This window comes from Rousettus aegyptiacus, unplaced genomic scaffold, assembly GCF_014176215.1.
Source record: "Rousettus aegyptiacus isolate mRouAeg1 unplaced genomic scaffold, mRouAeg1.p scaffold_m13_p_1, whole genome shotgun sequence".
NCBI classification, from domain to species: domain Eukaryota; kingdom Metazoa; phylum Chordata; class Mammalia; order Chiroptera; family Pteropodidae; genus Rousettus; species Rousettus aegyptiacus.
This window is the reverse complement of record NW_023416284.1, coordinates 92,461,220-92,475,204: the sequence shown is the minus strand read 5'-3', so window position 1 is coordinate 92,475,204 and position 13,985 is coordinate 92,461,220. Positions and strand designations below refer to the sequence as shown.

Here is a 13,985-nt window from a genome sequence, read left to right as displayed (position 1 = left end):
AAAGATATATGCGTCCCTACATTCATTGCAAAATTATTTACAATAGCCAAGATATGGAAGCAACCTAAGTGCCCATCGATAGACAACTGGGTAAAGAGGCGAAATATATGTATATAATGAAATGGTACTCGATTATCAAAAAGATTGAAATCTTGCCATTTGAGACAACGTGGATGGACGTAGAGGGTATTATGATAAGTGAAATAAGTCAGACAGAGAAATACAAATACCATATGATTTCACTTATATGTGGAATCTAAAAATCAACAACAAAAAAAATGAACAAACAAAACAGAAATAAACTCATAGATACAGAGAACAAGCTGATGGTCGCCAGATGGGTGGGAGATTAAGGCTGGGTGAAAAGAATTAAGGGATTAAGAAGTACAAATTGGCAGTTACAAAATAGTTACGGGGATGTAAAGTACAGCATAGGGAATAGAGTCAATAATATTGTAATAAGTATGTATGGGGCCAGGTGGGTAATAGACTTGTTGGGAGGATCACTTTGTAAGTTATATAAATGTCTAACAAGTTCGGTGTACTGAAATTAATACAATATTGAATGTCAACTATACTTGAAAATTTTTTAATTATTTATTTTTTTTAAAGAAAGAAAAAATATGTGAATGGCCAACAAATACATGAAAAGATACTTAACATTATTGGTTATTAAGAAAATGCAAGTTAAAACTATATTTAGACACCACTATATACCTGTCAGTATGGGTAAAAAAAAAAAAAAAACACCTGATTTTTAAAAAGCTCTGATAATTCTAAATGCTAACAAGGACGCAAAGTAACTGGAACTCTCATATATTGCTGATGGGAACATAAAGTTGTGTAGCCACTTTGGCAAACAGTTTGACAGTTTCATATCAATTTTAACATGCACCTCTTATACAACCTAGCAATTCCACTTCTGGTTATTTACCCAAGAGAATGAAAGCATATGTCCATACCAAAATCTAAACACCAATGTTCATAGCAGATTTATTTGTGATAGCCCAAAATTGATAACGACCTAAATGTCCCTCAAAAAAAAAGATGCATGAACAAATTTGATATATTCATTCAATGGAATACTACACAGCAACAAAAAGAAATACTGGTGCAGACTACAACATGGATGAATTTCAAAACCATTAAGCTGTGAAAAGAAACTATTCACAAAAAAAGATTATACCACATGATTACATTTATCGGAAATTTAGAAAAAGGAAATGTAATCTATCGTGATAGAAAGTAGATCAGTGGTTGCCCAGGGGTGATGGAGGAGTGGAGTGTAAAGGAGCACAAAGGAATTTTTGGGGTGATGGAAATGTTCTTATATCATGACTGGTGGTGACATGACTGTCAAAACTCATCGAATTGGATGCTTAAAATTTTCTTCGATGTAAATTATACCTCAGTAAGTTTGATTTTTTTAAATGAGCAGGACTGAATCCTCATCTAGAGATGCACTCATGGGTGGTAACACTTCATGGAAGTGAGTGCTATGAGTCAGGATGGTGGGCACATTTGGAGGGAGCCACGGGCTGCACTTGGAATGGAGCAAGGAGGGACCTGGGGGCCACAGCGAAGTTCTAAAATTCTAGTTCTTAACACTGGTGGTGGTTATAAGGGAATCTGACTTATAAAAATTCATTGTTATACCTTTATTTTCTGTGGTTTCTTGAATCTGATTTTATTTTATAATGAAATGGGAAAAAATTAAGAAATTTAAATATTCATAACTAACATTTCTGGAGCCCTCCCAAGGCACTGCTCCAAACATATCACTTGTATGAATTCTTTGAATCTTCCCCACAACTCCATGAAGTGGGTACTAGTGTTATTTCTAGTGAAGAGATGGGGAAACTGAGGTACAGAAAAGCTCAAAGATTGGCCCAAGGCCCCACAAGTACGAAGTGACAGAAGCGAGTTTTGCAGCAGGCTGTGTCACTTCTGAGTTTGTGCTCTTGACTACAGAGGTAAAGAGAGGCTCTGAGGGGTATGGGAGGGGAAACTCTCCAGAGGGAAGTGTGGCTACCTTGCTTGTCCTGGTGGACTGTGCTGAGGAAGGAGGCTCCATAGGAAGAGGACATTGAGGTAGGAGTTTTAAAACCAAAATGCACCATAGGCTTCATTCATTTCCTTAAGAAATCTTTACTGAGCCCCTCCTGTGTGCCAGACACTGCTTGGGGCCCCTGCCATGAGCACCATGGGCAGAAATCCTTGCCCTCACGGATGTGACATTCCAAACCTTCCAGCTGTGAAATGGGTACTTGAAGATGTAGTTAGGCAGTTAAAAAGAAAACGAGAGTATAAGAGATGCTCAGAGGTTTACAGGTGACAATGGATGAAAACCAGCCCCTGACAGCAGTGCGGATCATCTCTACAGCATCATCAAGAGCAGGGACACAAGGCAACAGATCGAACAGGCTGTAAACACATGGCGGTCCCTGAAATGTCTGCTGTTTTTGCCTCAACACTATTCATTATCAAATAATTCAGGACGATAAACACTGCTGCTCCAGGCAGGTGAGGTCGGAAGAGCTGCCCCAAACAATGACAGCAAAGGAGGTGGCAGTCAGTGAGGGAGAAGTTGTCCATGGCATGGTTTGCCACATGGAGATGGTCAGGCTTCATTTAGGTGAAAATTACACCTTCAGCTCCATGGTGCCAGATGTGGGTGACGTGTGTGTGTGTGTGTGTGTGTGTGTGTGTGTGTGTATGTGTGTGTGTGTGTGTGTGTGTGTGTATCCAGGAATGTATCAGCAGCCATCTACCTACTTATTACAAACTCACATATGCCATGGAGCTAAAAATGAAAATTCATAGCACAGATGGTTCTTTTGAGGAGGTTTCTTCAGGAGTGGGAGGGGGTGATATGTGACAAGAATAGGAAACTATTCTAGATGTGGTGAAGGGAGGCATGTGGAGAGGTGAGGCCCGTGTGCCTCTTGAGGAATGTCTGGTTTCCTGTATGTTATAGCCACTGCATCACCCTTCCTGGGCTATGAAATGGTGCCCTCCACCCTGTTCTCAGAGCCTCAGAAATAGAGGCTACTGTGCGGACCATAGGAGTCACTGCTCCCTAGATCTCTTCCCCCTTGCCCATTCCTGCTGTACTAGATTTTTATTTATTTATTTATTTATTTATTTATTTATTTATTTATTTATTTATTATACCTACAGCACCTGGTCTTCCTAGGTGGTCTCCCATCCAAGTACTAACCAGGCCCAACCCTGCTTAGTTTCCGAGATCAGATGGGATTAGATTTTATTAAAGGTTCTGCCACCTCAAACAGAAAGTAACTGCAATTAAAAAATCTTTATAAGCTATAGTTTACTCATTTCTGACCTGGGAGTACTCTCAGGAATCCCTGGGACCTAGGTCCTGTCTTCCATTTCAGCAGTGGCCCTCAGGAGTTTATAGATTCCTCAAAGTCAGTGGTGTTTTTAAAAAAAAATTTAACAGAGTAAATTTGGAGATCTCATTGGCTTTATTTAGCAATTCAAGAATTGGGTAGCATCTCATATAGCAACTTAAAGGGATTGTATGAAATGAAAGGCTTTTATGGACAGAAAGAAGGTGGGACTAAGAAGTTACCAGTGGATTATTTCAGGCAAAAGCACTCTCCTTTAGGGGAAGGCGGGGATCTTATCAGTCAGATTACCTCACTAGTGTAGGTTTAAAGTTCCACAGCTGAGAAAGGCTGAAACTGCAATTAGATAACATTAAATCTAGGTTCGGTATCATGGGCTTTTAGCATAAGTAACGCCATTTTGGAACTGTTTTTCTCTTTAACAGTGGTTCTCAACGATAGTTGCCTTAGAAACTGCAGCTGCTCAATAGCCATGTGTGTTGCTGCAGATTCACAGTTCCGAGCTAAGGAGTACGAGACTTGAGACTCGGGCAGTTTGAAGAAAATGTGGGGAGCCGTAGGCAACTGCGACATAGCTCTTCATTCCAACAAAGGCACAGCCCGTCTCACAGGGCAGCAGGGTTATCCAGCAAAGTCTCGGCACCCCCTCGCATGGCAGCGGCACCTTTTATACACAGGTTAAACAATAATGGCACACTGCCAGGTAATGGGAACCTGCACAGGCTTCCTGGGCACATGGTTACTTAAGGGGAGAGGTGCTGAGTTAGCTACATGTGTGGGAAGGAAACTAACTACGGTTATCTTTCTTTCTCCACACACTATATCCACCAGAGAACACACTTAGCAGCTGTATTTTTAATAGCCAAACATTAGAAACAACTTAGATGTCCATCAACTGATAAATGGATAAACAAATTGTGGTATATCTATACAATGGAATTCCACTCAGCAACAAAAAAGTAAGAAACACACTGATGCCTGTGACATGGATTCTCACAGACTTAACGAAGCAGGTAGCCAGATACAAACAAATACATACTGTGATGACGTCAGTCAGAACAGTGTGTTCCTGGAAGTGGGAGTGGGGATTGAGTGGAAAGGGAGACTTCTGGGGCATTGGTCATGTTCTGTCTCTAGATCTGGATTACCGTGGATTTACACACATACATAAAAATACACTGAGTTGTAACCTTAAGACCTGTGTACTTTCACTGGCTATATATTACACATCGAGAAAAATGAAAAAGCAAAATATCTGCCCCGCCTCTTCTCCGTATCTGACTTAAGAGATCTGGGGTGTGGCCTGGATGAATGGATTTTTAAAAGCCTCCCAGAGGACTGGGCAAGGATGAGACCAAACTCCAGGAAAGCTGGAGCCCCTCCTCTCACTACTCCTATTCTAGGCTCTGGCTCCCTACCCCTGACTTTGGTTGCTACAAGAAGACCCGTTGCAGAGGAGAAGCCTAAGGCAGTAGGGAAACCTGAAGACTCTGAAGTCAGAATCCAGATCCATCATTTCTTACCTCTGTGACCTTGGGCAAGACACATCTATTTCTCTAAACCTGTTTTACGTGTGTGTGTGCGCGCGTGTGTGTGTGCGTGTGTGTGTGTGTGTGTGAGACATGGCACGTGATATACCTATACTTCATGCGCAGTATAGAGTGGGAGTGGTAAAATTGCGTTGGTACTTATAAAGGTAATCTCTTTAAAATATACATCTGATCCTGTCACTACTGCTTGAAATCTTTTTGTGGCTTTTTATTGCACTTTGAATAAAATTCTAACTCCTTCCTGAGGTACTGTGCCTGTTCAGGTTCACCTTGTTAACCATGTCCTAGCCACGCTGTCTGCCTTTCTGTTCAAGCCCGCCTCTGTAATAAAGCCTTTTATAGGAATTGTCCCTCTAGCCTGTTCTCAGCCCAAGCTTGACTCTTCTATAGGTTTCAGCTGAAATGTTACCTTCTCACTCCCCACTACTCTGTCACCACACCCTGATCATTTTCTTCACAGCTTGCAACACATAACAAAGGTATTTATTGCTTGGTGTGAGAACCATGTGTGTTCCTGCCCCGACTCTTGCCCCACCATCTGGCCCAGTGCCAGGTGCTCAGTGCCTAACAGCTGAATAGAATTCAGCAAACCCAAGGATGCACTGTCATTTGAGAAGTCTTTCATAGTTGTCAGAGGGTATTATTATTCACCCTCCTTCCTTACTCAGTAACCTCTATTCTGCTCTCTATGAGGTTGCTGTTTATTCCTGAAACATTTATTAAGTATACTTAACATGTGTGAAACGTTGTGCTAACTGCTGGAGAGGATACTGAGAGAGAAGAAATTCATGGTCCCTGACCATAAGGCCGCTCCATCCAGGTATGGAGGTGACCACAGGAATACCACCCTAGAATGATGTGGGAAGTGCCATGGAGTCTCTCCTAATCCTCTTTGCACTCCACACCCTCTCCAGGTGATCTCAGATCCTCAAAAGAGTCTTAGATATTTCCCTTACCTAAGTTAACTCAGTTCTCTCAGGACAAATTCTGAGCTCTTTATCTAAAATTATCCTGGGTATTTTCACCAGTGTGTCTCATAGGTATGAATGCCACAAAATCTAAAACTGAATTTATCTCTCATGAACAATGTAGTGTCATTTCAGATAAATAGAAGCATAGCTTATTGAGGAAATGATGTTGAGATACCACTAACCTTTCAGAGAGACATTTTATATCAGAAAACATTCCAGGAAGATAAAAGATTTAAACACAAAAAATTAAGTCACATAAAGACTGAGTATTTTTTTAAGTGAACTGGGGAGTCATTGGAGGATTTTAAGCTGGAGAGTGACATGGTCTGATGTTATAGCAGGACCACTCTAGCTACTGAAAGGTAAGAGACCTGGAAGACTATTCAGCAGATTGCATTCCAGTGTTGTTGCTGGGAAGTGAGCAGTCATACCTTCCTTTTCCTGATGACTACTTTTAAGATTTCCTCTTTGTCTTTGATGTTTTGCAACTTTATTATGATGTGTTTAGGCATGGATCTGTTTTTATTTTTCCAACTTGGGATTCGATGAGCACAATAAATCTGATGTATGCCATCTTCCAATAATTCTGGAAAATATGGACAGTGTCTCTTTCCTAGATTCTCTATTATTTCTTTATGAGACTTCATCTAGACATATATTAGAATTCTTCACACCTCTTATCCTTTCTTTCAAACATTCCCTCTCTTTTACTCTCTGAATTGTATTGTGAATGTTTTCTAAACTTCTATCTTCCATTTAACTGATTTTTCTCTTTAAGTGTGTCAAATCTATAGTTTATTCTTTCTTTGCTTTAAATTGCAATCATTTCAGTTTTCACTTCTATAAGGTTTTTTTGTACTTTTTCAAATCTGCTTGACCAGTCTTTTATTATTGTTATTATTTTTTATGTTCTCTCTTTTCCTGCTCAATGAGCATGTTACTTGCATAACAAGAAGTTAAATTATCGGTGAAAAAGAAGTAGCGTGTTTCTAATTAGCCTGACCAAGCGTAAAGATGACCATTTACTGACAAAGCACGAGAGCGCAGAGGCTCCCACCTGCAGTTCCCACGTGCCCGTGTCCACAGGGGAGTCAGAGCTCGCGGTCGCGGGGAGCCGCCAGTCTTTCAGGCACCGCCAAGGCCAGCCCAGGTAGTGCGCGGGCCCTGGCAGGGGGCGGGGCACGCCAGGCCGGAAGAGACGCCGCGCCGCGCATGCCCCTTCCTTTCTAGCTCCGGCCCCGGACGCAGCAGCAGTCGCGGTGAGTTCCTCTGGAGTACGAGTTCCATCGCCCCCCATCCTGGCCTCCTCTCCTCCGTAGTCGCTACGCTTTCACGGGGTTGAGGCGGGAGGGCCCCTCTCCTGCTGCCCGCACGCCCATTTTTGAGCAGTGAGAGGGGTCGGGGGCGCACTTTGGAGGATGGTTGTTGAAGATAGGCGTCCCGATGGCGGAGGAGGGGAGAATGAAACCCTTGCTCGCGGGATTATCTAGAGAGGCTAGGGAAACTGCACCCCGTTTGCACGCTTTTATTTTTCGGAGAAGAACCCTCTAACCCCCGGCTGCCTCCTTGCTTGGCCCTGGAACTCTACTTTGAGGGAAGAGTGTTAAGTAAGAGATGACGGTGTGAAGGCCTTAGCCCTTTGGGTTTGGGTCGGCCTGTCATAAATCAAAGACTTTTCCTTTGTACCTGACAGTACAGATGGCGCCGTTTCGCACTTAGGTACAGTTGCTAATGCAGGGTCTGCGGCACCCCCCCTCCCGCTATACCTTTGTGGTTGTGAGCGTGAAAGTTTGGAGCGAATATGTACCTCCTCGCCCGTTTTGTTTTAATGCCTTGGCAACTTACCTGAAGTGTTTTTCGGGTCTGGAGGAGGGAGCTGAAAACTGGTGGGTTTCATCTTTGCAGAGTTTGAATTCCTCCTTCCTGCAAGTGTGTTGTTTGTGTTTGAGATTTCAGCCCATTGGAGGGTGATTTTGGGTGGTCGTTTTGGGAGCATGAACTCGGTTACTGGGCCCTGACCACAGTGCTCAAAGTGCTCTTGCTGATTGCTTCCTTGTAGATGTTGATGCCCAAGAAGAACCGGATTGCCATTTATGAACTCCTTTTTAAGGAGGGAGTGATGGTGGCCAAGAAGGATGTTCACATGCCTAAACACCCGGAGCTGGCAGACAAGAATGTGCCCAATCTTCACGTCATGAAGGCCATGCAGGTAGCCGGGGGGCCGCTGGAGTGGGGTGCAGATGGAGGGATTTTCCTCTAATGTTCAAGGGAGATTCCAAGAAGAGGTCAGGAGAGCCAGAGCTGCTTGCTACCTTGAAGGGCTGTGAGGTAGATACACTGAAAACTTGCCTACTAGCAGTTAGTGTCCCCCTGCATCATGATGCCAGCTTCAAACCTCTAGTTATGCCTTAACAGCAGTTTTCTGTCTTACAGTCTCTGAAATCACGAGGTTATGTGAAGGAACAGTTTGCCTGGAGACATTTCTACTGGTACCTTACCAACGAGGGTATCCAGTATCTCCGTGATTACCTCCACCTGCCTCCCGAGATTGTGCCTGCCACTTTGCGCCGCAGCCGGCCTGAGACTGGCAGGCCAAGGCCCAAAGGTATGGTGCCCCAATAAATACTTCCAAGAGCCTTCTGCGGTTGCTCTTTCTTGGGGGAGGGGTATATGTGAAATGATGGGGGTTTTGTGTGTGCATGGAATGGAAGGTGGCAGCGTTAGAGGAACTCTGGCGTGTAAGATCTTGAGTCAAGTTCTGCAACCTTTGTCTCCTGGTATGGGACTTGTAATGGAACGGAATACAGGTCTTCAGGCTAACCTGGGAGATGGCAACATTAAACACAAAATATTAGTCTGTAGCCTGACACATGTGGTAGAGCATTGAATAACTTTTCCAGGAGATGAGGGTGTGCTTATCCCCAAGAAGTCCAGAGCAAAGCTGTTAACCACATGTGAAGGAAATTAAGTTTCATAGGGTTTCTTGGCAATGGGAACAATAATAATCTGAAGTCAAATATGGGAGAAGAGATGTATATGTAATTGTGGTGTGAAAGGATATGCTTCTGTGGGGAAGGATTATCAGTTGACTCAAGATCATTGCTGGTTTGCAGTTGCATTTTTGTCAAGGTCATGGTTTCCTTTTCCTTAGGTTCCAAAAAAAACTTGTTATAGGAACTTTGTAGGAGGAGCAGTTTGTAGGCTTAGATGATGAGATGCAAGATTCCTATACACAGATGAACATCACACTGTCCAGGTTCCCCTGGAGAGAGACTTCATGGAGCTTATAAGTCTGTTTTTTATGAAAGCTCCCTAGGAGATTCTGGTGGTTAAGTGGGGTTATGTAGTTTGGAGGAAAATGCTGCTGTCTTTGCCCCTGTAGATTCCTATTTAGTTGGCCTGTCTGGGACCTGGCATTTATTTTAGCCATTTTAGGTTCTATCTTTTTCCGTCTAACTAAAAAAAGTTCATATTCTAACCATGTGGCCTCTGGGCATAGTCCAAGGTAACTGGATAGAGGGAATATTAGTTTAAAATTCAGTGTTTTTGAGGTAGCTTTTAAAAATCTGTCTTAATATATGTTCCACAGCCTGAAGGAGGTATGTGGAGAAGCCAGAGGGAGGACTGAAGGATTCTTGATGGCCTCTATGTTTATATGCTTACCACTGGAGGTAGGGCTTTCAGCTTATGATGCCTCCTTTTATTTGCACAGGAAGTTTGGCACTTCAGAAATGAATCAAGTGATTGGAAAATGTACAGTTAAGTAGAATAGAAAAAAGCAATCTGTTTGCAGCTGTGTGGAATTTTAATTAAAATATGAGTTTTCCAAGGCCTTTGTGGAACCAAAATAAATGACAAGTTTCTAGCTGGCAGTTCTGAATGTAGAAATTCTGTCCCCATTAACCTGTTAAAACTTTGTTGTCCAGTGAGACCAGGAGAGTGATTCCAGTTTTCTTGGCCTGAAGGGAACAGTTCCATGATGCCCTGCATTCACAGTGTGGTTTACTTTGCATAGGTCTGGAGGGTGAGCGACCTGCGAGGCTCACACGAGGGGAAGCTGACAGAGATACCTACAGACGGAGCGCTGTGCCCCGTGAGTAACACATCATCTGTATCTGGGGTGTTGGGTTAGAATCTTTGGATTCTCTATCAGCCCTGGCTGAGACTCAACCCTGGAAGATTGATCCTTGGTTTTAATATCCAGATCGTCTCCAGCTAAAGTGTTTTGTGCTTGCTTTATGCAAAGATATGATGGATGGGGATTAGGAGGAATACCTTCTGAGCTGGGGACACAGAAGATTTTAGTTGAAGACCTTTAACTAGAGCAAAACTGAAAACTTTTAAGGAAAGCAACATATGCTTTTGTGGCCCACTTCAATTACCTTAGTTTTCTTATTTCAAAAATAGTGTCAAATTTTGTTTTTAAATAGCAAACATTTGCATTGACTTGAAACAACAGATATTGCTTCATTAAACAAATGTATATTGAGTGCCCGTGGTGTGCCAGGCACTGTTTAGGAGCTGGGGAGATAATAGTGTACACCATTATGCATTTTAGTAATAAACAAACAAATATAAGTACATAACACGTCCAGTGGTGTGGGTGGTACAGGGCGGGGGCTGTTGTGATTTTCAATTGGGTTTTCAGGGGAAGTTGAAAAAGTGAGATTTAAGCAAATTTGGAGGTGAACGGGAGCTAGCCACTGGCTGGGGGAAGAGCATTTCAGGCAAGAGATCAGCCATGGACAAAGATACGAAGATACGGACGACAGTGTAGTTTACTGGTCAAAAGGGAACAGGAGTAGGCAGACAAGCCTGTGGTCTGAAATGGTCCAAAAGTAGACTGTTATTTGAACAAGGTTTACTGAAACCATACTTATTGACCCTGTGCCCCTACCCCCACAATAAGAACCATAAAATTTTCTAGTGGCCACACTTAAAGCAAATGGAAATAGTTCACATAAATGTTAAGTTTTTTAACCTACATAAACATGAATGAGAATTTTGTACTTATCCCCCCTAATTTTGCATTCTTTTAACTTGAAATCTGATACATATTTTGTACACATCTCAACATGGACTAGTAACTGCCACATAGGACATGATAGCACTAGCTTTTATATCTTCCTTGATTTTCCATGGTCATGGTAAAGTTGCTTTTTGCTTTTTTGGGTCCTTGTGTCCTTACCTTTTAGTTCTTCCTTCACTGAGCTCCCTTTGTAAGCTAGATGCTAATCTGAAGCGTGTAAGTAACTCAGTGGTGGAAGTGAGGGTACTCTGGGGCCATATAGGAAGGGCACATAGTCCAGACTTCGGTCAAGGCATCCATTTTGGAGGAGGCAATAGTTCGATCTGTGAGTTTTGAAGGATGACTAAAGGAGTGCTGCCCTAGGAGAGGGAGGGGACAGAGAAGGCTCAGAAGGTATTTCCCTTTGCTTGTACTTCGTGGGGTATATTTGCTGACTTGGTTTTTCCCACAAGATTGATTTGGGTGATTTATCTGCAGTGGATCAGATCATGTGATGCATTGGTGTTTCTCATTCCAGCTGGTGCCGACAAGAAAGCCGAGGCCGGGGCTGGGTCAGCAACTGAATTCCAGTTTGTGAGTATTCCCCTGTTCACTTTCCATGAGCAGTCACTGTTCTGGCCTCAGCCCTTTGGGCTCTGCAAATTGTAGGGATGTAGTATAATACAGTGGATCCCTCCCAAAACCACAAATTTCAAATAAGTTTTAATATTAGGACACAGCATGCAAACTTTTGTAAACATGTAAATTACTGAAATGAGTCTCACAAATCAATACTAAATGTAGCATAGTGGTGTTTATTTCATTAGTAATGGTTGAGAACCTGTCACCAGAGATTTACGGGGCTCTAGAACCAAGATGGTCCAGAATCAAATTATCTTCCTTCAGAAGGTACAATCTTGGGCAGGTTCTCGCCTGTGCTCCTGTTTGCTCACCTATAAAATAGGTGATGATTGTAGCTATTTTAAGGTAATCGTGAGATTAGTTAATCCAGGTAAAGTGCCTGCATGGGACCTGGTGTATCACTGCTGGGACAGCAGCTGTCCTTTGGCAGGTCTATGCAGCACAGTGAAGAGGAGGTGTGTATAACAGACACAAGATCGTGTCCTGTGCTAGCTACATGCTTCCGTGTGTGTGTCTGAGCATACTCTTGAGTGGTTATCCATATTCCTGTTTTACAAATGAGGAAACAGGCCTGAGAGGTGAATGTGGTTCTCCAGCCAATAAGGCAAGGCTAGGATTTATGGCCTCCACTCAGACGGAGGACCTTACCAGTGATAGGGAGGCTTACTACTCAGCTTATTGCAAATGCTGATGTTATATGCTTTCTCTTGCAGAGAGGCGGATTTGGTCGTGGACGTGGTCAACCACCTCAGTAAAGTTGGAGGGAGTATTTTGTGTTGAATAAACTTGTGGTCAGAAAAATAATCTTGTGTGCCCCTGTTTTGTTTTGTATTATATAGCCTGAACAGGAATGGTTTAAGGGTCAGAATGTTAATGGGGCAAGACTGAATTGGTTTTGGGAGTTGTCTTACCCAGGGTGACATCATTTGTTGTTTTTAGAACTGTAGTACTTGGCTTTGGCATGGGTTTTCTTTGTTGTAGCAGATGTCTCCCTGCAGAGTCATGTCCAGTGTGGTTACCATTCTGGGAGGTGGTTGGAAAGCTGGGCATCTTTACCAGACCAACCGTGCTAGCTCAGCTGTGTGTGACGGGAAAGTTGCTATTTTATGGGTCTTGGAACTGAGATTCTGCGTCTGCTATTTGGGAATATCTAAGAAGTGCTGAGGAGGTAGGATGTAAGAAAAACCAGAGTTATACTGTTCTTACAGAATCCTTACAGACTAACTTATGGGGAAGAAACTACAGGGTGACCTTAGGTCAACAGTTCTACTAATCTCAACCTTCAAAGCTCAGGGTTTATAAGAATCAAAGAAAACAAGTGTACAGAAACATCTGAGAGGGGCTACTCAGCTATCTGAAGACTTACAGGATTTTTGTCCTTACATAATCAGAATAAAAATTGGAGTTCTTGATATCTCAGGGCTCTTTGCAAAGAAAATGCATTGTTCACTTTTCCTAAAGCCTTTGTGAGTGGTGACAGAATACGACATCAGTAAATGGACAAGAGCAGTGTGTTAAGCATTTTCTGTATGTGGGGCCAAGTGGGGTACAGGTACCAGAGGAAGGTTTGATGGGGTCATTTATGTAGTCCTGTACTAAAAACATGTACCTGGCACAGTGTCGGGAAGGGGCATTGAAAATGCAGTCCAGTGAGTTCAGGCAAAAGCCTGCTGATGAGTTTGCTGGGTGAGATGCTGACTGGCTTGCAGAGCCAACCATGACTATATATGGTTGCAGTAAATAAATGCTTCCTATGCAGGGGTCAAAGTTTTTGAGATAGCTCTGGGCCAGCGGGCAAGATCAGTGGCTAATAGAAGTAGATCTAAAGGGGTGTAGGGACTTGAGGATTATACTTGTGGAGTACTGTGGGCTAAGTATTGTATGGAGATGGACATTATTAGCCAAGTGAGATAAAAATCCTATACAGGTGGTTTTGCTATGGTAGCCACCTATTTCAGTCTTCATAGGCAGGTGTAATTTTGGACCACAAGGTGGCAGCCAATGGCAACTCCAATTGCACTTAAAACTTCATCCTAGGAGGCGTGCTTTGGAATCTGAACCACCAATAAGTAGAAGCTTGCTTTGGCAGAAAGAGGTAGTGTTTGAGGAAGCTATTTCAGTGCTGCCTTGCCAAAGGTTTCTTTTTATCCAATTTTTCTGCTGGCTCAAGTGATGTCAAGTGGTTTGCCTGTGTTCACACGCCTTGTGATTGTTTAACCTGGATTTCACTGTGAAATGTTAGTAGCTCCTGGCCTTTCTGTTTTCTATCCAGGCCAGGGAGCAAGAAGATGGTTTTTCTACATAGCCGTGGTGGTTTTCTGGTGCTGAAACCACTGTTTTTCAATTAGGGCTTTTTGCCAACCCTTTACCTCGTGATTTCAATTTATTCTAGAATGTATTCTCCAAAATCACCCATGGACTAGGAAAACCTGAAGAATCTACA

At 42.8% G+C, this 13,985-nt stretch overlaps 1 protein-coding gene across 2 annotated transcripts; it reads left to right on the top strand.

Annotated features, from left to right (window-relative positions):
• Positions 1 to 7,072: 7,072 nt before the first annotated feature.
• Positions 7,073 to 12,346, top strand: RPS10 (ribosomal protein S10). 2 transcript variants are annotated; one of them, XM_016146953.2, is made up of 6 exons: positions 7,073 to 7,151; positions 7,952 to 8,101; positions 8,326 to 8,497; positions 9,908 to 9,985; positions 11,439 to 11,494; positions 12,256 to 12,346. In XM_016146953.2, exons 2-6 carry the CDS (start codon positions 7,952 to 7,954, stop codon positions 12,295 to 12,297), a joined length of 498 nt encoding a protein of 165 aa, XP_016002439.1. In that variant the 5' UTR covers positions 7,073 to 7,151; the 3' UTR covers positions 12,298 to 12,346. The 2 variants fall into 2 exon arrangements, with proteins under 2 accessions (XP_016002439.1, XP_016002440.1); XM_016146954.2 differs by lacking the exon at positions 7,073 to 7,151 and adding an exon at positions 7,589 to 7,611.
• Positions 12,347 to 13,985: the final 1,639 nt, after the last annotated feature.